Source organism: Strix aluco, chromosome 7 (genome assembly GCF_031877795.1).
Source record: "Strix aluco isolate bStrAlu1 chromosome 7, bStrAlu1.hap1, whole genome shotgun sequence".
In the NCBI taxonomy this organism is placed as follows: domain Eukaryota; kingdom Metazoa; phylum Chordata; class Aves; order Strigiformes; family Strigidae; genus Strix; species Strix aluco.
This window is the reverse complement of record NC_133937.1, coordinates 36178447-36203505: the sequence shown is the minus strand read 5'-3', so window position 1 is coordinate 36203505 and position 25059 is coordinate 36178447. Positions and strand designations below refer to the sequence as shown.

Sequence of the window (25059 nt, the reverse complement as noted above, 5' to 3'; positions counted from 1 at the left end):
CGCATGTGGGACACACCGCGCTCCCCAACTTTCCTTCCCAACCCGTCGGAAAACGTTCAGTGGCGCAACCCAAGCGGGGCTGCGCGGGATTCCCGCACCCGACAGCGCGGTGACCGCGGTGCGATGCGCTTCCCCGCTCCCCTGGGGACGCAGCAGCGTGGGGGGGGTGGGGGAAGTCCTGCTCCCTTTTTGCCCCCTCTTTAACGCCGCTTCTCAGCACCCCCCCCAACCACGTCCCCGCCGGGGAAGCAGCCCCGACTCCCGGTTGGGGGGGGCTGCGTTGCGCGGGAGCGGGGCCGCGGGTTTTCCGCGCTGCACCGCGCGGCGGGGGAAGGGGCTCCGCGCCGCAGCCGCCGCGATTGGCAGAGCCGAGCAGCGCCGTCCAGGAAACGGCTCGGGTTGCAGCGGGGGGAGTGACCAGGGGAGGGAGGAAGGGAGCCGGAGGAGTGCGGCGGCAGAGAGAGAGAGAGGGAGAGGGAGGGTGGGTGGGAGGGAGGGAAAGAGGAGGAAAAAAAAAAAAACCCAACCGAAAAACCACCCACCCACCCGAGGGGGGTTGTCGGCTTGACAAAGCTGCGGCGGCTCGGGGCGGGCGGCTGGATGGAGCGGAGCGGGACCCGCGGTGCTCTGCTCGGCGATGCCCTTGCGGGGGAGGAGGCTGCTGGCGCCGGGCAGGGCGGGCTCGCCCCTCTGAGGCGGTAGCCGCTGCAGCCGAGCGAGGGGACGGGACGGGACGGGACGGGGCGCCGGGCCGGCTCCTGCCTCGCCTCCGCCTCCCTCCTGCCTCCCCCAGCCGCCTCCCGCGGGGGATGCGCCCCGCTGCGCCGCTGCCGGCTCGCCCGCCGGCCCCGCCGGGGCTGCCCGCGGAGTGACCGCGGCCGCGGAGGAGTTGCTCCCCGTCCCGCGGAGCCGCCGCTCGCCTCAGCACGCCGGTTGCGGGGGAGCGGACACTCCTCCCCGCCCCCCCCCCCCCCCCCTCCGCCACCTTTCCCGCGGAGCTTCCTCGCTTGCAGGTAACGGCAGCGGGTTGGGCTGCCCGGGGGAGCGGGGCGGGGGGGGCGGCCCCTCAAAAGCGAGGCGGTGGGGAAGGGCTGGTGTCCCGCCGTTGCCCCGTGCCCGCTCCAGAGCTCCGGCTGCCGGTGCGGGGCCTCGCACCTGGCGCACACCGGCGGCGGGGCGCGGGCAGCCCCCGGCGCGGGCTCCGCTCCCCGGCGGGGCTGCGGGTCGGGCTTTCTGTCACTTCATCGTCCCAGCCTGCTGGGTCCATGCCGGTCCCCCCCTCTCCGACCCCCCCCCCCCCCCCCCCCCCCCTTTCCCGACCGTTGGATGCACGGAAATTTTTGGGGACGGTTTCCAGCGGTGACAGCGGGAAAGTGAGCGGGGGATGAGAAAAGGGGGGCTCAGCCTTGGGGGAGCAGCCCCCCCCCCGGTTTGGTACCGCTGCTGGGGGACCCCGGGAGCGCCCCGACGGGCGCAGCCGAGAAGCGGGAGGTGCTGCCCCGCCGCCGTGCCCGGGGGAGAGGGGCCGGCGGTACGAAACTGCCCGCGCCTGAGGTAAGGGGGAAAAGAAATTCTCAGTGAAATATATATTTAAATGCAAAACGGCCCGCTCAAACAGCGACCCATTATGCGTTTGGTGTGAAACGCTATCAACATTTAAAACTTCATTGTCTCCTTTGTACCAAATCCCTGTAAATCTTCCACTAGCCTTTACTCATTTTCATCTGAAAAGCCTGTTTGGGCTGAATAGACAGCAATCAGCAGCCTCTGGACTTCTCTCTCTCTCTCTGGAATGTCAATTAAAATGCAGATTTACACCCCCCCCCCCGATCTCTTAGTGGCAAAAGACTTGAGAAAAACAGGATAGTCCTGGAAAGCAAATGAAAGAAGTTCAAACAATGAAAAAGTACTGAAGCTGCCAGCCGGTTCCCATTAGTCCTCCAGAATTAATGTTTAATAGCTGTGATGCTCAGATTTGCTTGGAGATTGAGCTATGATGAAGAGTCTTGTTAGATATATATGTGTGTATATGTATATATTTAGAGACGCGTATGTATTTGTGTGTGTGTATATGTATGTGTATACAAAGCTGTTGGCTTTAAAGCTTCGCGTACCTGGGTTTTTCTGATGAAGCTACTGGGCTTGTAGGGCGCTTGAGATGTTTTTTGTGGAGGGGAGATCCATATTTCATTCAGATTTTGCTATTCCCTGCCTAATAAAGAAAGATGCTGAGGAGTTATACAATGAGCAATGTATTGATTTGGTTAACATACTCCACAAATTGTACTTTCCCTGGGGAGTGATAAACATCGTATAAACAACAATGGAAGTAGATTAAAAAGAACACTGAGCATTGAATTTAATTAATGCCACTGCTGAACAAGTACTACTTGTTTGTGTGTGTGAGTGTGTTTAAACTGAAGTACAGCTTGGAGGAATTTGGTTGGGCTCCCAAACCAGTCTGCTTTCCCATGCTTGTCAGTTTGGCAAAGAAATTTGGGCAGGTATGTGACGAGGTGAAAATTGACTTGATGAGCGAGTGGCAAGGAGAGCCATCAATCATTGGAGGCTGACAACTCCTCCCCAAAGTGTAGGCTGAGAAGAGAGACAGAGTTCCCTTTCAAGGGGAAAAATAAACACTACGTGTGGCTTTCACTGAGTCGGAGACTCCAGGAGGGATTATGGTATTGTAGTCAGGAAGCCAGAATTGTGGAGGCCAAAAAGCATGCTGGGGCTGTGTTCCAAACATTGAGATAGAGGTACATAATTATCCAGCGCAGGAGGTCTTTCCAGAGACTCGTCCCCCAGCAACTGTGGCGATCAAACTATGAAAAGAATTTGGTTTCGTTTCATCTTCGTTGGACTCTGCTTCTTTTGGGAAGGGGCAATCCTTGAACCCGAGTCGCTGTCGTGGTGCTAAAAAGTCGTTTGGCTCCATGGATGGGTCCAGAGCTCTGATTTTTGCTTTGCTACACCTTTGCAAGCCACGGTTTTGAATTTTCTGCTGCCCTGTGGGTGAAGAGGCCCTTCGTTCTGCTGGCAGATGTTCAGGTGCAGAAGCCGGCAAAAGTCTTCAGGTGAGAAGATGCGTGGTCAGGTAGTCTTGTGCTGCCCTTCAGGATTTAGGATGAGGCTAGGAACCACAAACGTGCTTTTAATGGTGTTTAATCTAGCCTAAAAATCTGAACCAGCTGAAATGTAAGTGGAATTCATGCTGTTAGAGTCTGGAATACGTGCTAGGGGTCTGGTATGTTTTCTTTTTGCAAAACTATGATCAAATTTTGCATTTATATACATAGCCTTTAATCAGAGTTTACAGGATGATTTATAGAAATTAAATCAGCATTACATCCAGTCTGTTAATTAGGGTTCCTACCCACTATACAGCTGGATAAACCGAGCTACAGAGCTGTGGCTGTCAGACAGCGAGTCGGGCAGTTGACCTGGGTGGTAGCGTCCAAGGGCTTGCTCCGGTCCTTCACCAAACACAGACCGGTCCCAGAGACAGAGCTCTCTTCAGCTCTACACCTGCTCTGTGCTTATTTAAAGAAGTGCTCGGCAAGCTCTTTGCAAATGTTTATGCAGTGGTCTGGTGGTGTTTTCACTGGAGATTTAATGGTAGTTGCTAGCTTGTGGTCTGGGATGCTTGTGCTATGCTTAAATCTCTACAGGAGGGACAGAGCTTTGAACTGGTATCAGCTGAGGTGAAAAAAACCTTGCCCTGAAGTATCAGGGATTCACCTGAAATACCGTGTATTAATTATTTTCCCTACGTGCCTTATTTATGTCATCTACAATCTGTTCCTACTGACTCCAGAAGTTACTGTATATGCCCAAGATAAGAGACCTCAGCAGCATTTCTGTCCTTAGCACGGTGAACTTGGTTTGTACATAACAGGCAGCAAAAGGCTAATAGACTCTGAATAAACTTTTTAATGGTTGGCTTTATAAAGGGACAATATTTGTCCGTGTTCCTGTCTAGTGTATGCTGAGGTACCACACCACATCCAAATGACAGGGAGTTTTGAGAAGTTTGCCTTTTTCTTTACACTCTTTGCCTTTTTTTTTTTAAGGGCGAGGGCAGGAAAGAAAAAAAGGTTTTATGTTACTTTTCCCTTCAAGACGAGCTAAGTTTCAGTTGGGTTTTATCACATCTAAGATGAATCATTGGCCAGGTTAGAACAGTTGCTGCAGTTACTTGTTTTATCCATTTACTGAGGTTTGCCATCTTTTATTTTTGAAGCGGAAAATCAGGTCTAATTTTCTGGTTGAGCTGTTAAATCACCCTGTGAGGATGCTCTTCTGACCCTCACCTGGCGTCTTAGTGTGGTGGCAACAAGGTCCCCTGAAGAGAGTGCCACTTACTTTGGTACCACTTCTGTCTTCCATCAGCCCATGCCTCGATTACTAGTTGACTCCATTCATTTAAATTAGTTTCACTGTGAATGATGTAGACTTCCCCCCCCCCCCCCCCCCCCCCCGAAAAATATCAACAAGCATCATTGAGAGAGAAAAGAGAAACGTGTGTACATGCAGTTTAGCATATATGAATGGAAAACGATGCTGGGGAGGTCTCCTGTGAAACTGCAGTCTGTACCACACTTTATACAGATTTTAATTGCTTGTAATGCAAAGTAGCTAACCAGTATCCCTGCAAGACTGGAGCCTCTCACCTGTGCAGGACTCTCAGGCTTTAAAAGGACACTGAAGTGAGTCAGAAGGGGGTATGTCCACAGGGGAGCTGGAAGTCCTGAGGTGAAATAAAGTCTTAGAGATTATCCAAGTCTAAAGGGTATTTTTCAACTTTTTCTTGTGGAAAATTACTGAATTCTTGCAAATTCAGCTGGCTGCAGAACTGCCTAGGTGAAGGAATGAAAAACAAGACAAACTTACATAAACCTTCAGACAATAACAAGAATATAATTTGTATAATTGTGGTAATTTTGTAGCATTACGGGTTATGTGCCTGCACATGTGTGCGCCTCTCATTTTTTAAAAACTGTATATTTTTCTGTCAGTAAAATAGCTCTCTAAATATGTGCTGAGAAGTGATTCTGTGAAAACAAGGAGGACTTGGTTATGCCTCAGGTGATGATGGAAACTGCTAACAGAAAATGAAAAGTCACTCACTTTTCACATACTCTTGAAGCTGGAAAACTATTTTCCCCATCCTCCTCCTCCCCTCCCTCTCACCTCAGCTCTGTTTGGGGCTTTCTGAAGTTTTTTGGTTTGTGTTTTAAGATGTCTTTGCTGACAGTGTTAAATCTTTCTCCACCCCACAGCAGCCACCGTCGTTCCAAGGGAGGAGGTATTACCCTGGCCGAAGGCACTGCTTTCTCTCCATGCTTCTCTAGAGGTGTTCAGATGGGATTAAAGTCCATATGGAGATATGGAAATGGACCAGGAATTTACTCTAAAAAGATGGTCAGCTGGGATTTGGGTTGCCTTATCTGCCTGGTGGTGGTCACCATGGCTGGACTTTCCCTGGCTCGACCTTCGTTTAATTTAGTTGTTGAAGACACCACACTGGAACCTGAAGGTAAATCACTCTAGAATCCTTAATTCTGCAAAATAAGTTCATTCTAAATGCCTGAACGTCTGACATAGAAGAAGTCAACATCTTTATGTGCTTTGGCAAGTAACAGATTAGCCCTCAAGAGTTACGTTTTTTCACTTTTCCTACTCACACATGGGCTGTGTTCATGCAAGCACGCGTTTAATCTTATGCAAGCAAGTGGTGTCAGTGATTTCACTTGGGACTGTCATCACGTTGTATTATCAAAGCGTACGCCTGAAAGTTTTCAGGAATGGGTCTTTAAGGAAACCAGTCTGTTGCACTTACATATATGTTACATGTTGCTGTCTCAGGGAATGAAATGGCTGTATAGCTGCATGTCTTTTCTTAACCTGAGAAGTTCAGGGAAAAATAAATCCCACTGGCTTTCAGTTGTGTGGCTTGAATGTTTAATTTTGCCAGGCACTCTGCAAAAATGGTGTTGCAGCTTTATTGGTGTTTGTACTTAGCAATAGGGAAATTTATTCTAACTGTTAATATCCAAGAACAATCAGTACAGTGTCTGGATTGCAAGTTCTGGAAGTGTAAATGTTGAGATCTGGATAGCCAGGACTGGAGTTTATTACTGTGAAAGCAAAGGCTAATTGAGACCTTTACATTGGAAGAGGTGTTTTGATAAAACCTATTTTGAGCCTGCACCTGTTGCTAGGTTCTTCTAGGTATATCTGTTCCTCAAGCTTTGCAAAGTGTTTTTTTTCTTCTCTAAAGAGCTAATGAGGGGCTGCTTTTTTATTATGGAGAGCTGATTGTGTGTAAGAATGATTTTACTGTATTGTGTGGGATCTTTCCTGCTCTCTGAGCACCTGGAGGGGAAAGCAAGGCTTCCTTCATAAGGTTTTATCTGTCCTTTGGAGGAGTGATTATGTTTCTAATTACTTAACTGTCAAACCAATGTAATAATCCATACAGCATTTCTGATCCGGCGAGGTTGCTGGAGAGAATTTGACCTTTACACGTTCTACTACTCATGTCCACGGATACAGCTTTGTTTTTATTTAATACATTTTCACGCAAAACTTATTTGTTTCTATCCACTGCCTCTAAAAATAGACGTCACCAGCTAACACATTTTTAGAATCCGTTCCAAGTACATTTTTATTGATGGCAGGGGATGAACTATTTAGAGATGATGAGCCCTCTTCCCTAGCAAGCATTTCTGAATAAAAATTAACAAAGTATAACAGTATTGTCATCTGTCAGCCATAGAGATTGTTGATAGCAAAGACTTTTTTTTTTTTCCTTTTGAAGGTAACTCAAGAATTAAAAAAACCTCCAACTCTCATCACCACTTACTGTATGATTTGTTAATTGCACATCTGGTGCCTTTTTGGCTTTTCAGAGGAATGACAAAATCATGATGAATAATTCTGGTTTCAGATTAGCTGTTTGTAGTGAGGTCCCTTAGTTTTAGGGTTAAATCGGAAAGAATGTGATTGCATGATTGGTGGAATATTTTACAGGGAGAAGAGTAATGTTCTTTGAATGATGCCTGATAATTTTTCAGCTTTTCAGGGGAAGAATAGCTTTTATTATCTTAAAAAGCACAGTTTAAAAATGTTTCTTCCACAGTGAATATCCAGGGGGTGGAATCTGGGTTTTATCAAAGAGTAAATTGTTAAAAAGGATTTAAAACTTCTTCCCTGGGCAGGAATGTTACTGACATGAAGCAATTTTAGATGTGAGAACCCAAATTATTACCAGAAATGAGGAAAAAACAAAAAAAACCCCTGCTTCTAAGTTAATGGTATAATAAGAGCTTTTATGCTGCAGAATACAGGGAATTGTGTGGGATTTATATCTGAGATTTAGGAAATAAAACCTCCTTTATGTACTTTGTTAAACCCCTTTTAAAAAAAAAAAAGCAAGTTTTTACACAATCACCTTCCCTGGGTTCCATCACTGCCACCCACAGTCCCTCCAAGCTGAAAACAAAACAGAAAACCCTTCAAAAAATCTCTTCAAAGACAAAGCAGACTTCTTTTTTAATTTAGTAAATGCCATTTTGGCCACAGCTAATTTGGAGGGTCAGGTGCTCTAATAATGTAAATTTTTGGTAGGGCTGCTGACTGTGCAGTCATTAGAGCTATGACATTTCATACCAGCTGAGAAGGTCAGCGGGGCCATGACCTTTGGTGACACGTGTTGATCTGTTCCTTAGTCTTCCTTCATGGACATGCCCTAAATTTTGTCTTTTTTTGATGTTAGGTGCTTTTATTGTTACTATTTATTGTCTTAGTGACTCAGAATATTCACAAAGCTGTATGCAATGTTAACAGGAATTGAGGTTGTGGCTTTTCATTCCTTTGATTGTAACAGAGAATATGCTCTTGTCTCTTAGCTAAACATAACTTCAGGGATGTTTGCAACCGTTTTCTTCAGAGTAGCTGGTTAAGTATGTACTTTATAGAGTAATCAGCTGCATGGATATGTGCAGGATACGTGCAAGGCATGCATCGAGGTATTTGACTTTTGGTTATCTGCAGTCAATTCGATCTCTTTGGTAGCACGCTTCTCTTGGGTGCTTTCATAAAATGCTGGACTCGTTGAGCTCTGAATCTCATCTGGGACCATTAGATATTATCTGGTACATATGAAAGTATTTACACTGAAAATGGTATCTTGAGCCATTGTAAATGATAATGTCAATATTTATTTCATGGGTGCACGTTAAGGGCTGGATCCTGAGTATGGTTGTTACTGGTTGCTTTCTTCCTGAAGCAGTGATGTTAAAATCTGAGGCTCTTAGTGTGAGCAGAAACAGGACCTGTAGGAGTTAGTTTAGGGACTGTCAACTATCGAATTATATCTTGCATCAAGTGTTTACGTATGTTTTTTATCCTAGGAAGTATGAAGGCTTTCTCTTTAAAATATTTGGAAATAATTCTACCCCAGTGTGTACAAAGGAGCCATTCTCTTTCTGTGTACCCAGGCTGTGAAGGCCTTTGATGATAGCCAACATTTCAAAAGGGCTCTGACCGCACACATAGGTTGAAGGGTTACTTTGTGAATTGAATAATTAGTTTAGACATATATTTGATAAATAGCAAGCTCTCCTTCGACCTTCCCTTGCCCAAGCTGTGTGTTATCGTTCTGCTGGGTAGCTAATTTAGGCTCTTTTCCCACATGCAACGCCTTGACACTGTCCTTGGAGCACCCACTTAAAGCCCTCGCCTGGTGCAGTAACAATGTGTTTCAGTTCTTTTAATTTAGGTCAAATTTCAAAGGACTAATTTAAGCTTTCCACAAGGGATAGCCTAATTCTGTGTCCTGTGAAAAACACAGTGGTTCAAAATGGCCTTAAATGTGCATTTGGGAGGTTCCTACGAGCAACAGTGAAGGAGAGAGAGACCTTCTTTAATTGGTGATGTGTGCTTATGGTGGGCTCTGAAGTGAGTAATGAGTTGTCATTTGGATTTTAACTCAGTCACAGATATTTGCTGGCACTAAACAACAGACGAATATAAATACAGTCAGTGCGGTACCCAGAGCAATACCTTCCTTTTTGTACAAATGTTGCATAAGATGAGCAATATACCTTCATTTTTGTAAAAATGTTGGCAGCGCTTTACAGGTTAATGTCACCTGTGGTCACGGTGGTTGGCACAGTCCACTTGGAGATCCCTCCTTAGCTACCACGACCTGCCTGGATCAGGATGGGGGTCTTGTGATGTGCTTCCAGTTTGTGGGCAGGGCTGTAGCCTGTGGAGGAGGGATGCTGCGGTGTTGGGATGTCCCCTGTCCCACGGGGAGCACTGTACTCCCCATCCTGGGGTGCCCCATGGGTCCTCTCCATGCTGGTGCCACCCTGCTGTGAGGATGGAGGGCTGGTGGGACCCTCATGGTGGTCATCTTCTCAGAGCAGTGGCAGAGCACCAGGTTGCTGCTTCCAAGTGGGTAGGAAAAATAAAGCAAAAAGTTCATCCAGAGTTCCCTTGTTACTACTTTTTTGTCTCTTTTCTTTTTTTTTTTTATTACAATAATAGTGGCTTTGATATCTTCGAGTTATGATTAACAATTCAAATTGATAACAATTCAAATTGATTAATTAAATAGGAGTGTTTTTTGGTTTTTTTAAGGAAGGGCAGTTATCACAGCCTATTATAGAGGAATGTGACATCCCCACAGCTTCGATTAAAGGTTGAATGCCCTTTCAGGGGTGTCTGGTTCAGTAAGTTATTTGGCCCAGTGCACGAATGGCTAGCTGAGATTCTGGGGAATTGTACAAGCAGCCAGATTAAATCATTCTTAACGTGTCCATTCTGTGTTTAAAATCCACAGTCCTTTAGCCAGGGGCATAGTCCTGAGCTGCAAACTAATTGGGCATGGGTAGGGTTGTTGTTTACGTCAGTGTTGATGAGACACTGGGAGTTGGTAGTGTGTCAGTGTGGTAACTATTTTGCGAAGTACCACAAATAATTGCACGTTTCAGGCTTATCTGCCATACAATTGCAGCTTTATGAAGGGGGGAAAATACTAACTTTTAGGGATTTGATTCCTTTAGTTATTTTTTTTAAAGCCAGAAGATTTTCAGAGATACTGAGTTGGGTTATTTGTTTATTTATTTTTGGTTATTTATTTATTTATTTTTAAAAACCACTTGTATAGATAAAACCCCAAACCAACGATTGACTCCACTGGTTGCATTGTTTTCTAGTTTTAAAATAGCTCTTCCCTGGCAGAGAACTTGCAACAAATTTCAGGTTATAGTAACTTTTTTACAAGCAAGTTACAAACCTTTGAAAACAGAATTTACAATGAAAATGCTGACAACTCCAGTTCTGCAAGGTTGTGTACGTGTGAGACGATGGACTATTGTGGTGTTTTAATAATAACCATAGCATGGCTCTTAATGAGTGTATTTCTATATCAGCTTCCCCGCTTCAGTAGAAATGATTATTTGCCCTTATACAAATACATTCAAAGATTAACATTTTCTTAGAATGAATGTTTAGTTTAGGAACAGAGGGGAGTATGAGGAAAAATACTTAACTGTCCCTTTTTCTATGGTTAATAGAGAAAAATTCCTTACTAGAAGGATCAGATTTTTTAAGTGTTGAACATTTGTGAGTCCTCAAAGTTGAAGCGTTAGAGTGAAAGTGGAGACTTTCTTCGAAGCAGCACTCCTTACCAATATAAATATGTGTTTTTAAAAGAACCATCACCCACTTAGGCAAGTTACATCTTGTCTATTTGTAATAGTGCACCTGGTTTAACTAGAAGAGAAAAATTCTTTCAGAGGTGTTAAACAAGTGCAAAATTTATGCTGGAAAGACAGCAGGAACCCCAAACATGCCTGAAATGATTCAGAGTCTGGAGTTTTGCACCAGTGTGACTTGAGGGTTTGGTTCCCTGACCGCAGGCTGGACATGCTGTGCTCCTCCAACACAGTGGGTCAGGTGGGAGCATCTTCTACAGAGTCGGTCGGGATGGACTGGTTTGTGTTTGTGGTGGCTGTGGGAAACTGGACAGTACTTGATTTAGCATGGAGCCTGCCAGGGTAAAATTATCCTTACAGCAATTTGGGAACCGATCTGAAATTTAGACCTTTAACTTCAGGTTCGGCACATGATGCTGTGTGTCTGTAGCATTTGGGGAGGGGGGGGGGATTTGGCACAGCGTGCCCCCAGAATCAGAGGTGCCATCTTGTAGTATTGGAGACTAAACTGGCTTTTAAACTGATTGAAAGAGAAGTTGGAGCAACTTTGAATACAGGCAAATCTTAAATAAAGACCAGATTTGCAAGAGTGCAGCAGCCAACAGCTCCTGTTATAATTACGAAACGTGCGCTGGGAGTGCCGAGCAGTTCTGGAAGTTTGGCCCTTTGGGTTTCAATCGGAGTCGAGAGAGTCAGCAAAACTGCATTGGCATTTACTGCTTGGGGACTGCACCTCTCAGCGAGGACAGTTGCAAAATGAGATATTCTGTAAGAGCTTGTAATTCATATACCAATTATGTACATCTCCAGGTTATCCTTTCCCATCTCTTAATTATCACTGCTGTTGGTTTTTTTTTTTTCTTCTTGGAAAAAGAATGCCTTTTTTCAGGGGTTTGTTTTTCCTGGACCTACTTCTGAGTATCAGAGTAGTCAGCACCTGGCATAGAGATGTGTCTCATGGGCATCACTTTCTGCTGGTTTGGATCCTTTTGCTGCTTGTCACCGCACAAATGGCATTATCCGTATCGAAGGGAGGAACAGAAAGGCAAACTAAGTGCTAGCTGAATTCTGCTGTTCCACTTCCTTCACTTGCCATGCTATTATTATTTTAATTGTATTTTTAAAATGACTGTAAGTGAAAGCATTTGGTGAACCTCAGCGAAGCTGAGGAGTTGAGATCTGACCTACTTTCATTCCCTTCCTCACATGCTGTTGCAAGTTGTGTGTAATTATTGCTTTTCCTCCCCCGCAAAAGAACTGGCTCATCAGTTTGGGACATTAACCGATGTCGAGCAGCCTTGCAAAGCGCCTTATGGTAGCAAAGCCACCAGAACTGAGACAAGAGGAAAACTCCTTTGTACCAAGGAAATGGCTTGCAATTGTGAGGGTTTACTGGGAAGAGCAATGTGCTGGGGGCGTGGAAGGAAGAAAAAGGAGGATGAGAAAGCTGGGTGGGGAGGTGAAAATCATATTTTGGCTGTATTTTAATGATCTTTTCTTTTTTCTCCTAGCTTTTCACGAGTTTCTATTTTGAAAGGAGTTTTGTGGCATGGTAGTTATCACCTCAGGCTTTCTGCCAGGGGACTTGTGGCTGTTTCTGAGTGGGGTTTGGAGTTGGATGCTGTGACTGGACATGCCTTAGTCCGCACTGACCAGGACAAGTCTGTGGGAGGTTAAATCGTGGTTGGATGGGACAGAACTTGATCAGAGCACCATGCTGCACGTTAGTTTTTAAACATAATAAAAAGTTGTGGTGTAGAAAAACTATGTAAGGTTCATAATACCCTTTAGGATGGCCTATGTGGGTGTGCAGGGGTACAGGTGAGCTGCTGGCAGGTCCGGCTGTGGGGCATCAAGAGAGCGTGTGCTTTCGTGAGACTCGCTTTGCAAGTTTGTGAAGTGCCCTGCTCAGTGTCTCAGTGTTGCAATGTTTAATTTGTTTCAAGGAAAGCAGTATGATTTGTAATTCTGAATGCCACCCAACAGTTCTTAAAAACGATTTTAAAACCCTGGTTTAAATTTTGAGCGGTTATTGAGCCTGATTCTATTAAACACAGTTTAATCATGAAAAATAATCCTGTTTAGATATTACATTGTTGAAGTACCCAGATTTATTGGATACTATTTCTCGCCAGGGTGGCACAGGTATTTCAGACGTACAAGATTAACACGGAGGCTCTGTAATAAGTCTGCAGCACACCACTGTTCAGTAATAGCCCTTCTACTAATAATTTAGAAGCATTTGAACCATCTTCCATTAGTATGGCAAAGCGCCCAGGAGCCACTGCCACAGTAAGGAGTGACTGGAGGTGTCTGCAAGTTAAAAATAACCCTTGTCATGTAAATGGTTGTGGGCCACCTGGAAGTGCAGATAGCCAGCCTACCTTTTAACTTCAGGGCTTGTTCTGCTGCTCCTTCCTTGTCCCCAGGTACCTGGTGACTCTTCTCTGTGCGGAGCTGGGATTAAATTAGCTCTGATGTCTTTTGACTGAATGTTGCTCTTGTTTATAAGGGAGCCTGGTATGCCTTGATGATTTGAAGTGTTTGGAGAATATCCTATGGTTTATACACATTGTGGATAGGACTTTCAAAAGTGATGAGGGGATGTTTGGGGATATTGTTTCCAGTGACTTTTTTCAAATCCCACTTCCTAAAGTGGGGGAAGATGAATTTCAGGGGAACAGGCAAGACGAGACTTCCAGACTAGTTGCTAAAATTAAGAGGATTTGTATAGCCAAGTAAAAATGGGACCGTGTACAAAAGAAACAACTGCTGACTTGCTTATAGGGAATCTGAATAGATGTTCTCTGCATCCAGAACTAACAATCAAACATGAAATTGTGCAATTTTTAACCTCACAGTTGTAATTTATTTCTTTTGCATGTTGAGTAGTAATAGTCCCGAGCACTGCCTTCGGCAAACCTGGAAGAAAAAGGTTGTGTTTTTATGTTTGGATTTATGCTATATTCTGTTATGTTTTTATGTTACTCTTGAAATGCAAATAAAGAATGTGAAAAAAGCTACAGATTGGAATAGATACAAGAAAATATTGAACCAAAGAAAAACCCTTTGCGACTAAACATACGTGCTCATACCTTTTCCCAAGGCTGTATATCTTATATGGAGCTTTTTCCAAGCAGAATTTAATGCTGAGTTGGACAGTGGGAGTTGTTTAAATTGCTCTGCCACTTGGTTATGTGCAGAATACAATCAAAAAGATTTGGTGTTCTGCTGTTGCTGAAAGTAGAAACAATGAGAAAATGATCCTAGTCTTGGATTCTGCTTTTTAGAGAGAAGGTTAATTTTTTTTCAGCTTTTCATTTGAGGTTCTGGCAAAAGGTGATACATTTCCCTTTTGTATTGTATAATAGATTACATGAGAAGACTCTTCTGTAATGAGTTTGAAGAGTAGTTAATTATTGTTGAGATTGTGTTACATGTGTGTTAGGTTTCTATTGTAGTCCCCAGTACACTTAGCACAGAGACTCTCTTATTTTAGACAGCTGATGGAGCTTATGGCTTGAACAGAAATGGTCAAAATTTGGTGCCTGGAACCAAAGGTTCAAATCCTGAAGACAGCCTGTAGTTTCTCACCATACTGATGAAATTATAAAAGGTAGCACAACAATTTTAGGGGTTTTGGTGTGGCTGCTCAAGGTTTGGGTGTGTTTTCTCCCTCCCTGGTTACCAAGTCTTTGTGCAGAAGACAAACTGATGCTTTGCTGTTTCTTGCTCTGTCCCATATTTGGAGATAAATCCTACGGTGACTGTTGTATAAAGAAGTCTTCATCCTGTAAGGAGCAGACCGTGAAGAATGGGGACAAACAGGAAGAAATTGCAGGGCAGTTCCCAGCAGCAGGAGGTGGCCTTGCTGGTCTCTCTGCTGTTTACTTTGAACTTGGCATGCTCTGAGCCTTCCCTGGCTTGGCTTCCAAAAGCATAAAGCACACAGCCAAGCCCATGAGCATGTGATACTTGGCATTTTTGACGCATGTTGCGTGGTTGTGCAGCCATAACTCAATGATCACAACTGTAAAGACAGGTAGGAGCAAGCAGGCTACAAGTTGTAGGAATCTTTAATCTTTGCATGAAGCCTAGACAAGTACAATTTCTTTTTCTTTTGAGAAGGAGTCTTCTTCCTTTAACCATGGGGTGAGACGCATTAACCCAACTGCTTTGCAGCCATCAAAGCCATGCTGAAATAGTTCTGCACCTCACCCCGCATCAGCCAACACACCAATATAGCATGAGTTTTGCCCCCACTGCTCTCTCTGCTGGGTGTGGTGAGGGCCTTGTGTCTAGCCAGGGCTAAATGCTGCTTGGGGGTAGTTACCTCAAGGAGTTGCAGTTCCATAGCTGCTCATCTGCCAAAGAGCATTACACAAGGCAGATAGATGTAATCACGTGGGGATAAATTTAGGTGCACATGCAGAGCTTTTTTCTTGGCTGGGGGGTCCTGCAAGTGGTGAAACACTTTGCTACTCACCGGAATTATTTATTTTTCTGAAGTCTTCAAAGCTTAGGAAAACAACTTAGTGTAGTGTAATATTTTCCCTTACCCATGATGACATTGGCAAGTACTTCAATTGGAGGAGATTCACTTTTTTAAATGATCTTAGTATATGTAACACTCAATAGGAGTTGACATGATGCTGGAGGTCCATGCTGTAGCCCATCAGTGTGGCTGGAAGCTCTACGCTTGCTAGAGTACCAGGCATATATTATGTGGCAACACTTTGTTTTGCAAATGTTCACTTCCAGGGCAAAAGAATTCTTCCTGTTCCTCTGATAATTTTTTTCTTGGTCTGATTTCATCTCTTGTACACCCCAGAAGAGTAGGTCCTTATAGAATAAGGATAATGGGATTAAAGAAGATGCCAGGAAAAAATATCTCAATTTATTTTGGAGAGTCTGGCGCTTAACATTTTGTGGAAGTCACTGCTTTCAAATAGAGCAGCCTGTGAGCTTGTTTTAAAGGAACAAGTGAAGACTTAGAATCTGCCACGTATTTATGTTTTTAACTATCACAGATACCTCTTTGATGCTTTGTGTTTGATGAATTTTTTCTACAAGGCCTAGATCTTTTTCATCAGATTTGAATAATTGATGTTTTTACACATTAGAGAGGGGGGATATTATTCTTGCTCTTTGGAGTGTTGTTCAGTGACAAGGTGGGTTTTTTAAAAAAATTTTTTAGTGTTTTGAAATTATAGAAGGAACTATAGTAATTTGGAAAGGAAAGTATTTTATCAGAACAGACTTCCTGATCATGCCTGGTGGAGGCAAAGCTGGGCATACCTGGCAGCTAGCTGATGGAAATGCAGTACAAATAAGACAGTGGGAATCCAGTGATTTTTGGAGAAGCAAATGGATGAATTGCAAATACTGTTTTATCCCCTTTTGTATAAGGAGATGTGCTTAGCCTTTGTGGCTTTGGTTTGCTGTTAGCTAACAGGACATAGTCACCATGGCTAGGAATGACTCTTTGCATGTTTAAACCAGCAGCTGTTTCTTTTGTAGGCTGAGTTTATCATCCATCACCAGAAGAGGATGTGGAGCTACTCTTAATATTAGCCTGACAACTTAAATTGAGGGAGAAGCCCTGGGAGGTGGGAGGGAGGTTGCAGACCTGACTGATGATATTTGGGATCCCTGACCCCGCAGAGGCTGCCTCCTGGAGCAAGCGTAAAGGCTTGGGTTTGACTCACAAAGTCCTGGGGCCCATGGCTGTTCTGCTTCAGGCATAGTTTGACATCCCCATTCTATGTTGCTGATCCAGTGTGGTCTTGCTGGATCTTCCTCAATGACAGGAAAAACAGGAGAAGGGGTAGGAGAAGCAGGAGGAGTGGTAGTGGGTGGCAGCCTGGCGTTCCCTGTGGGGACATTCAGTGTTGCAATGAACCTCTTGGATTCTTGACAGGTCAGGTCTGTTGACCCTTCTGGGCACGCTATGGTGAGTGTTTAGTTATTTACTAAAGCCTTTTGAAGAGAAAGTGGCTTGATGGGGTCTGAGTCTTTTGTGTTATGGAGAGTTGTGTGAGAATCTTTGCTGGGGTTAGCTATTAGCTGATTGTTTAGTTATTTGGCTCTGTAACTAAGTAACTAAATGCCTTGAGCCTTAAGATAAGCAGCTCTTTGTTAACATTTTAATAAATGAAGGCAAATAATAATTTAAAACCTAAGGAAGTATAAATGTCTTATTTTGGTGACCGAATCTTGAATAAAAGCATGATTTGGAATGTAATTGCGTATCTCATAATAATCTGAAATAACACATTCAGAATGTCCCCAGTCCTCTATTGTGGTCATGGTTTTTATACAAACAGTATTTACTCCATTTGGCTGGGTGGCATAAACCATGCTGCGAGACTGCAAGCAGGCAAAGAAAAAGTTCACGTCTGTTTATTTAACAGCAACTTGGTTTTCCATGGTGGTATTGTTCAATAGCTCCACCTATAAAGTTTAAATACATTGTGTGCACCACTATTACAAATAAGGATGTAGCTGAGAGCAGACAATAGCAGAAGCAACGTGTCCTCACTTGTCCCCAGTGCTTAAGAACGCCACCTGAAATTTTGCACGTGCCTTTGTTGCTTGTTTGTTTTTTAGGGGGTGATGGACAGTTATTTGCATCGGGTGATGCACCTTTGCGGTGGGAGCTAATGTCACAGTTACAGGAGAATTTGCTTAGGAGGGAATCCTGTGCTGGCTTCCCACGGCCAGGCAGAGCTTGCCCAGCAAAGGGCTGATTTACAGGCTTATGGTGATGGCTGAAGGACACAGTTTCAAGGCGGAGCTTCAGAGGGGGCTGGAGGAGCCGTGGGTGTGATACCAGGTCATCAAGCCTTGCTTGGTGACGGAGACTCTGCAGGGCTATCTCCTCCTTCTGCTATCTACCTATTTTTACTGAGGGAAAATTCAGGAGGATGCTGCTGAAAACACTGGAGGGTGGGTTCAAGTGAAGGCTGAGCAAACTTACAGCCTTTTTTCTCTAGTACGCTAGAGAAGATGTGGAAGTGGGGAAAGACTCCTGATGTCAGCCTCAGGGGAACCATTGATTTGATGGTACAGCGTGCACATGAGTTCAAAATTTGCCCCTAAATTTCAGAGCGATGTAAAAATCCTTGTGCAGTGTCCTGGAGAGAGAGTTAACTTTGCAGCGTAGGTTGTTTATGTGCTGTTGGGAATTTTTTAACAGTTGAAACCGGTTGATTTTTGCAGTGAGGCTGTTGGGCGGACTCCTGCCTCAGAATCCCACCTGTTCTCTGTTTGCTTTTGGGCACCATTTCAAACCCACACTGGAAAAAGTTTATAGGCAAACATTATAAAAAGTGACAGTCTTAAGTGCTGCTACATTCTAGTTTGGCAACACAAAGGCTTACCTGAAATAACTCACTATTTCCAAACATGACTTCATTATTTCTTGACATCACTTTGTGCTGTATCTTCCCTGATACTCTAGAGAGAAAGAAATGGAGGAGGATAATATTTACCAAATGCTAATAGCTATTTGAAACTTGTTTTTCTTCAGTATACTAGTAATTTTCCTTGTAAAAGGAACTTTTTTGTAATTTTGAAATAAATTACTGCTCTTGAGTTTGGATTTGGATTTGTGTTGAAGGTCTGAGCGTAAATTTGGGGATAGTAGTTTAGAAAGAGATGAAATCAAGGATGGGAGGTAGAAAATTATTTTCCTTATAACTGTATGTGAACAACTGATCTGCCCCGGAGGACGTTGCAACCTATGAGACCATCCTGCGAGTTTCCTGGCACCCTTCAGCAAAAGCCTCTAATGCACTTAAAGGAGGGTTGAGTTATCTTCACCCATGGTGGCTTTAAACAAAGACACTTTTAGACTCCAGTACATTGTTGGCACAGTGTAAACTCTGTAAAAGAAATATTCTTTGCGGGTCGAGTGTTACAAAGAAGTCTTAAAATCCTCAAAGTAAATTAGCTATCTGACTTCAACTACCTTTTAATTTGACAGTGGAATCTGAGTTTAAAAAAATCTCAGGCAGACTCAAATATACTCATTATTGTTGCAAAATATATGTAGAAAGGAGCCCATGTTCCTTCTGGAAATTAGATTTCTAATAGCATAGTGTAATAGTCAGTGAAACACCTGCATTGCAGATCTGTGGATTGGTGACTATCAGCCAGACCGAATTAGTTTATAAGGAGTATAAAGCTGTATTGTAGCTTGTCCTAGACCTTGAGATGGAACTTTGCACACTAGAAAGTTTAGAGACCTTGTTATAAAATCTAAATCCCAGAATCTTTACAGTCTTCATAATTGGTCTCATTTAAATGGTTTTATGTACTTCTCCTGGCCACCATCTTGGTGCTATGCATGTATCAAATCCGTTGTTTGAAAAAACGTGTTTGCCCTAGGGAAAAAGCTAGGAGAAGCTTTGCTTGTTTTGCAAGGGCACATCCCTGGATCTGTTCTCCCTTTGCTTTGGGCAAGCTCCCACTGAACTCCCTGGAATTACGTGATTCTAGGATGAGTGGGAGGAGAAATAGGCCACACTATTTTCAAGTGCACTAGTATAACCCAATATTTAAATGCGTGAGTGTCCCACTGCGGTGGCCACTTCTGGTACTTGTAGAATCATAGACTATCTTGAGTTGGAAGGGACCCATAGGTATCACTGAGTCTAATTCCCTGCTCCTCACAGGACTACCTCAAACTAAACTACTGACAGAGCTTCAGCATTTCCAAACTCCCATCCACAGGCTAGTTCAGATGTGATGCTTGTTTCTGACTTCTCTGTTGAAAGTGTGATACAAGAAATGACAATGCCATGCCCCAAGGATGAGGAACACGGGTTTCAGGGTTTCGATATTCTTAGAAGCAAGGGTGGACACCAAGGAGTCACCTATTTTAATATTCCCTCAGACTCCTAAACAAACAAAAAGAGGTGTGTGTTTTATTTATATGTGTACACAGTGGTGCACAGTTGGTGCCTGCCCAGGGAAGGATGTGTGCCAGGGTGCACGCGGGGTAGCAGCTGTTGGTGTGATGTGACCCTCCTCCTGAGCAAACAGAAGATTCCTTCATGCTTTTTTTCCTTTATTTATGCTGTCCTTGGTGAGGCCAGGAAGTTCGTGGGAGAGGGATACTGTGGTTGTAGGGAGAAACCAGCTACGAAAGCAGTCCCTTGGTCTGGCACAGCTCAAGGGTGTCATAGGTGTGCCGAGCTGTCCCTGTCCTCCTGCCCCTATGGAGACAAGGGCCCAGGGCTGCGGCTCCCTTCCCCCTGCCGAGAGCTGCCCTTGGAAGGGCATGATGAAGCTCTAGTAACTATAGGCAGATGTAGTTTTCCAAGGATGTTTTTTTGGAAAAAGACTGTGGTTTGACATTCTTCTCGTTATTTGGTTACAAAAGGGAACTGATGGATGAGCCGTTTCGTTTTGAACTTCTCTTTGTGACTTTGTAAGCTTTGCTTGTGTTTCTGGGTTTCTGTTCAGGAGAGGCTGTGAAATAAGAAATGAAGCAAAAAAAAAATATTAAAGGAAAAAGTTACTGTCACTGGGAGCTGAGTTGGCAGTGTAGAAGGCAAATGTAGAAACTTTGGAAATGGTGCAGGGAGAAGAAAGGTCCTCATATATGCTGTGTATAGGAACTCATGTTTATTAGCTTAGTCAGTGAAGGGTTTTTTGGCCATCCTTTTCTTCCAACACATGTCTCTTCAGTTTTTTTTAAAAAAAGCTACTTACAAAATCAGATGGGTAAAGATAAATATTCCTTTGAATCAAAGACACAAATTCTAGGATATAAAACTGAATTTGCTTTTTGAACTCCTCCCGGCACCTCCAAATTCTCTGAAGCCCCCAGGCTCAGCAGCACTCATCCCCCCAGGGTCGGCTTGCTGTGACCAGCAAAAGGGGTTGTGCCTTTGCATGGCACTTAGGAGAAGGCATGTACTGAGACACTGATGAAAAGGGAATGAGCTTTGTTTGAAAATAAAGCCTATCCCATACCTGCATATGGTTCAGTTTTACAAGACAGATTGTTGGGCTAATCTGGATGCAACTTTCTTATTGAACGTAACTTGATTTCTGTGGATAAAAAGGGCCTTCACTGACTTTTGTTGGAAATTCTCTCCTTTCCCTTCTCTTTCTTCTTTTTCCTCCTTTCCTTCCACCTTCGCAGAGCCGCCAACCAAATACCAAATCTCTCAGCCAGATGTATATTCAGCACTTCCAGGAGAACCGCTTGAGTTGCGCTGTCAATTGAAAGACGCCGTCATGATCAGTTGGACTAAGGATGGGGTCCCTCTGGGCCCCGACAATAGGACAGTGATTATTGGGGAGTACTTGCAAATTAAGGATGCTACACCCAGAGATTCGGGCCTCTATGCTTGCACTGCTGTTAGGACCCTAGACAGTGATACTCTGTACTTCATTGTAAATGTAACAGGTGAGTGAGTTAACTGTAGGTTTTTGCATGTAGAAGCTGTAAAATGTGATATAAAGACACATTATTATATAACATGAAACAATCCACTCAGGCACAGCGAGTTGAGCTGAGTTCTGTAGTTATTTCAGGTATTTTCCTCCTTGTCCTGACCCTGAAATGGACTCAGTTTGTATATACTCCTTTTACTTCGTGGGATCTATAGCAATTAACAGCTGCTGAATAGCCCTCTTTTATGCCACTGTGACGGGATTAAATTATACAGAGTCGCTGTGATGATGATAAAACGAGTAGAATGAATACAAGTTCCCCCCCCCCCCGCATCAGAAGAGGAAAAGGGGTGTCCTACATCCTTTAAGTTTAGAGATAAATTGTTCTGGAGATACTTGGTTCTGCTCAACTGAATGTCTTTAAGAAAAATAAAAATTGTAAGTGAAGAGGGATTTTTGGAGTTAGCAAGCTCCCTTTGGGAACTTTGTAGCATTTCAGGATTATTAGCTAGTTTTGTTAGAATTTAATAAGAATAAAACATTTTGTGGCTGTATTTTCTTTTTCTATAGCTTCTGCACAACTAACATAACATCTGTTCTCCTTGATAGATCATCTAAGATAAAGCATATTGGTTTACTTACCTGCAAAATAGGCTGGTCTAAAGACTTGATTATTTTTAATGTGCAGATGCTCTTTCCTCTGGGGATGATGAAGACGACAATGATGGGTCTGAGGACTTTGTGAATGACAGCAACCAGATGAGTAAGTAACAGCGAACTGCCAGAAGTCACTAGCAAGATCCACATGGAAAATAATGTCCCGTCTTTCGCACTCCTGCCTTCAGAGCTTCTTGATTGTTAACTGCATGGGCTGTCAAATAGTGTTATCTTTGTCCTTTTCCATTTTCTGTTTCACATAGTTCATAACTTGGAAAAGAAAAAGAAAAATAAACTAATGTTCTTCTAAACACGCTTTACTGGTCTGTACTTTCTTTCTCCCTTCTTGCTAGCTCTTCTGCAGTTTCCTTTCTTCCTAAATTGAAGTTCAGTCTTTGTCTGGTTTAGACTCTCACAAGATGAACTAACTTTGCCTGAACCTGAGCTGAAATCTGGCAGAAGAAACAAAGATCCAGCTCACTTTGTTAAAAGGTGGTATGGAAACTTTAAAAATAAAATTAAGTTGTAATGAGGCAAATCCTTCAATCCTTAATATCAGCAGAAATCTCCCCGGGGAGAGTGAATTTGGAGACAATGAGGTTTTTTTGTCTGCAAAGGACCTCAAGGTTTGTTTCAAAGAAAGCAATCCAGCATTAAAACCACATTTTAGTTACTTATGCATGATGAAAATGGGCTAAAAGAGTCTTAAACCTATCTGAATGTTAAACTTCAGTCCCTTTAGAGAATTTGGAAAGCTATTAATAGGCTCTAAATAGAGCAGTTGCTAAGAAAAAAAAAAAGTAAAATTCATATTGGTTCCTTATGCCCCTATGCACTGTTGCAAAATCCCTGTGGTGACTGCTAGTGCTTTGTCTATTGCTATCGCTTGTGCTTTGTAAAGTCAATAGCAGTCAGAACACAGAAATCCTTCATGGGAGATGTCAGCTAGTTACCGAATGCAGTAGCCAGGTAGTATAATTGCTCCTCAGCCTGATTAGTAATTGGCAGCTATACTGTATGCCTGAAACACTTGTTCAGATGATAAAGTACGAGCCTGATTTCAGCTCCCCTAGTTAGTTACTGTTGTATACGACTGGCCCTGGTCTGAAGCTGTGAAACATTAGATGCTATTTAAAATGATATAAGTTCTTAGCTGCCTGTTTGGCCCCTGCCATCTGTTAGTGTGATTAACCCTGTCTGATTCACAGGTGCAGCTTGAAGTGGCTGAGATTAAGCAGCTGGAGGCTGCTCTGACAAAGGAATGTGGTGGCAAAGATAATTGGCAAGTTTGGAAAAGGGACACTGCTTTTAAAAGAAGTTGTCTAGGCAAAACCTGCCAACGCAGGCAGTGTTAGCATTCCCCTGAAAAGGACTAGTGGGTAGAAATTCCTTTCAGGAAACATCCCTATGTCTGTTATCACTTCAGAGCTTTATTGGTGTTGGTCAGGAAAGGACTTGCAGTATTTTCGGTGTGTTAGCAAAAGACAATTGTGCTTGTAATTTGTGCTGGTGGGTTTGGTGATCTGCTGTGAGCACAAATGGCTTTTGGAAGCGCATATAGTGAGGAGAAAAGAAAAACACCTGATCTCAAGGCTCTGTAGTATTGTGGTAACGATTCCTTCCCTTTCATGCAACAGGGAGAGCTACCCAGTGGTGTCCCCTGTAACAGGAGTGATGTTCTTGTAATGTGAGCTATCATTTTAAGCGACTGTTAATCAATCTTGATTCAGGAGCTGGTGAAAGGCCATTGACAATTTCCGTCTGCCAGGGATGGGGTCTGTACTTCAGCAGGGGTCAGTCACACTTTCCCTGCTCAAAATGAAAGATGCTTCTAGAGCGTGAGCGTTTAAACCTCTCAGATGGTGGGGAGAGCGCAAACTCGTGCGGCGTAGAAGGGGGGAAATTGCAAGAAGACAGATTGCCCCTGAGCAGAGCATTGCACAAACAAGTCCTCATGCAATAGCTTTTTACAAGGTGCCCACAAAACTGCTGGGGCTTGTTGGAAGCCGTGGATGGGCGCGGGAGCAGCACAGCCTTCCTCCCGACGCCTGAGCGCTTGATGGGAAGAGCTGGAAGAATGATCGTGGCACTGCATCCCTGCAAGTAGTCTGTTTTCAATGAAAAGTTGCATCATAGTAACTCGGTTGGATTAATACAACGTTGCTGAAAGAGGGTTGTGATTTTGGCAAGATCAGAGCTACATGAAAGTTAGGGGTGGGATTTGGTGTGGTGCTTTTGCAAACCACTGAAGCTTGCGTATCTGGTGTTTTCTAAGTCCTCCCATCACTATTTCTCTTCTAGATTTTATATCACGTCCAAAAGGCCACATCTCCTTTAAGATACTGTGTTGCGAGACAGATTGAAAAGCAAATGAGGAGTTGAGGAGTAGTCTTAAGCCATCTCTGAGCGTGCCACGTGGCACGCAGTGGTGTGTAATGGTCAAATGCCCTTCACCACCTTCTCCTGCCTATGTTAGGCAGAGCCTGGGGAAGTCCAGGACCTCACAAGAGTCCCTAGTTGCTGCTTTTTAACAGAAGGAATTCTTTAAGTGTTTCCTGAATCATGGTTTAAGCTTTGCAGATCTAAAACAATTTAACTGATAATTTACATACAAATTACAGCTGCGATCATTACGGATAAGCAATGGAAATTGGCCTGGTTATGCCTTTACTGATGGAAACAAAAGGCCATAGTCTTCAAAGGTTGTTGCTTTTTGATGAAACAATTCTGATAAAGTCCAGCTGTCCTGGCATGTTAATTATGATGTGATGAGGCAGGAAATGGCTGTAGTGCCTTCCACAGGAAACTGAACCTTGGCATTCTCATTCCTGCATATTTAAAACTAAAGCAAACCTTTTAGAGCTGTTTTAGTTATGATGGTAAGTATTTTTCTTTTAAGATTTTTAAATTTTCTTTGCCTCTGTTACAAATATATTTTTCAGAGGCCAAGGTTTTCAAATGCAAGCAGAGAGGCTGTTGAGGAAACCTAGTGTGATTTTTTTCAAGGCTGCCTAGAAAATACAACTGCTCTTGAGGTCAGCGGAGGCTGTAAGTGGCTCGGTAGCTGTGAGGAGCAGCTCGTGCTTGGGAGAGGAGGGCACTCGAGTGTACACATGTGCATTTGACCATTTGCCCTGTGTGTATTTTTAAGTAAAAGGCATGCATAGCAGATTTCACTCTGCGTTTGGTGTCCTTTTAGCTTGACAGATATTTTAACTGTCTGAGAAAACACTGTGGTAGATTTGTTCCAGACTGCATCCTG

General features: G+C 43.6%; 1 protein-coding gene across 6 annotated transcripts in view; it reads left to right on the top strand.

The window, feature by feature from the left end:
• Positions 1-390: 390 nt before the first annotated feature.
• The window catches only part of FGFR2 (fibroblast growth factor receptor 2), an 87225-nt gene continuing 62556 nt past the window's right edge, over positions 391-25059 (top strand). Inside the window, exons 1-4 of one of the 6 annotated variants that reach the window (XM_074831434.1) lie at positions 451-1013; positions 5283-5539; positions 20887-21153; positions 21829-21903. In XM_074831434.1, coding sequence (XP_074687535.1) covers positions 5365-5539; positions 20887-21153; positions 21829-21903 — 517 coding nt within the window. In that variant the 5' untranslated portion in view covers positions 451-1013; positions 5283-5364. Of the gene's footprint in view, positions 1014-3008; positions 3078-5282; positions 5540-20886; positions 21154-21828; positions 21904-25059 lie in introns of those variants that run through there. The other 5 variants (XM_074831432.1, XM_074831435.1, XM_074831436.1 and 2 more) reach the window with 5 other exon arrangements.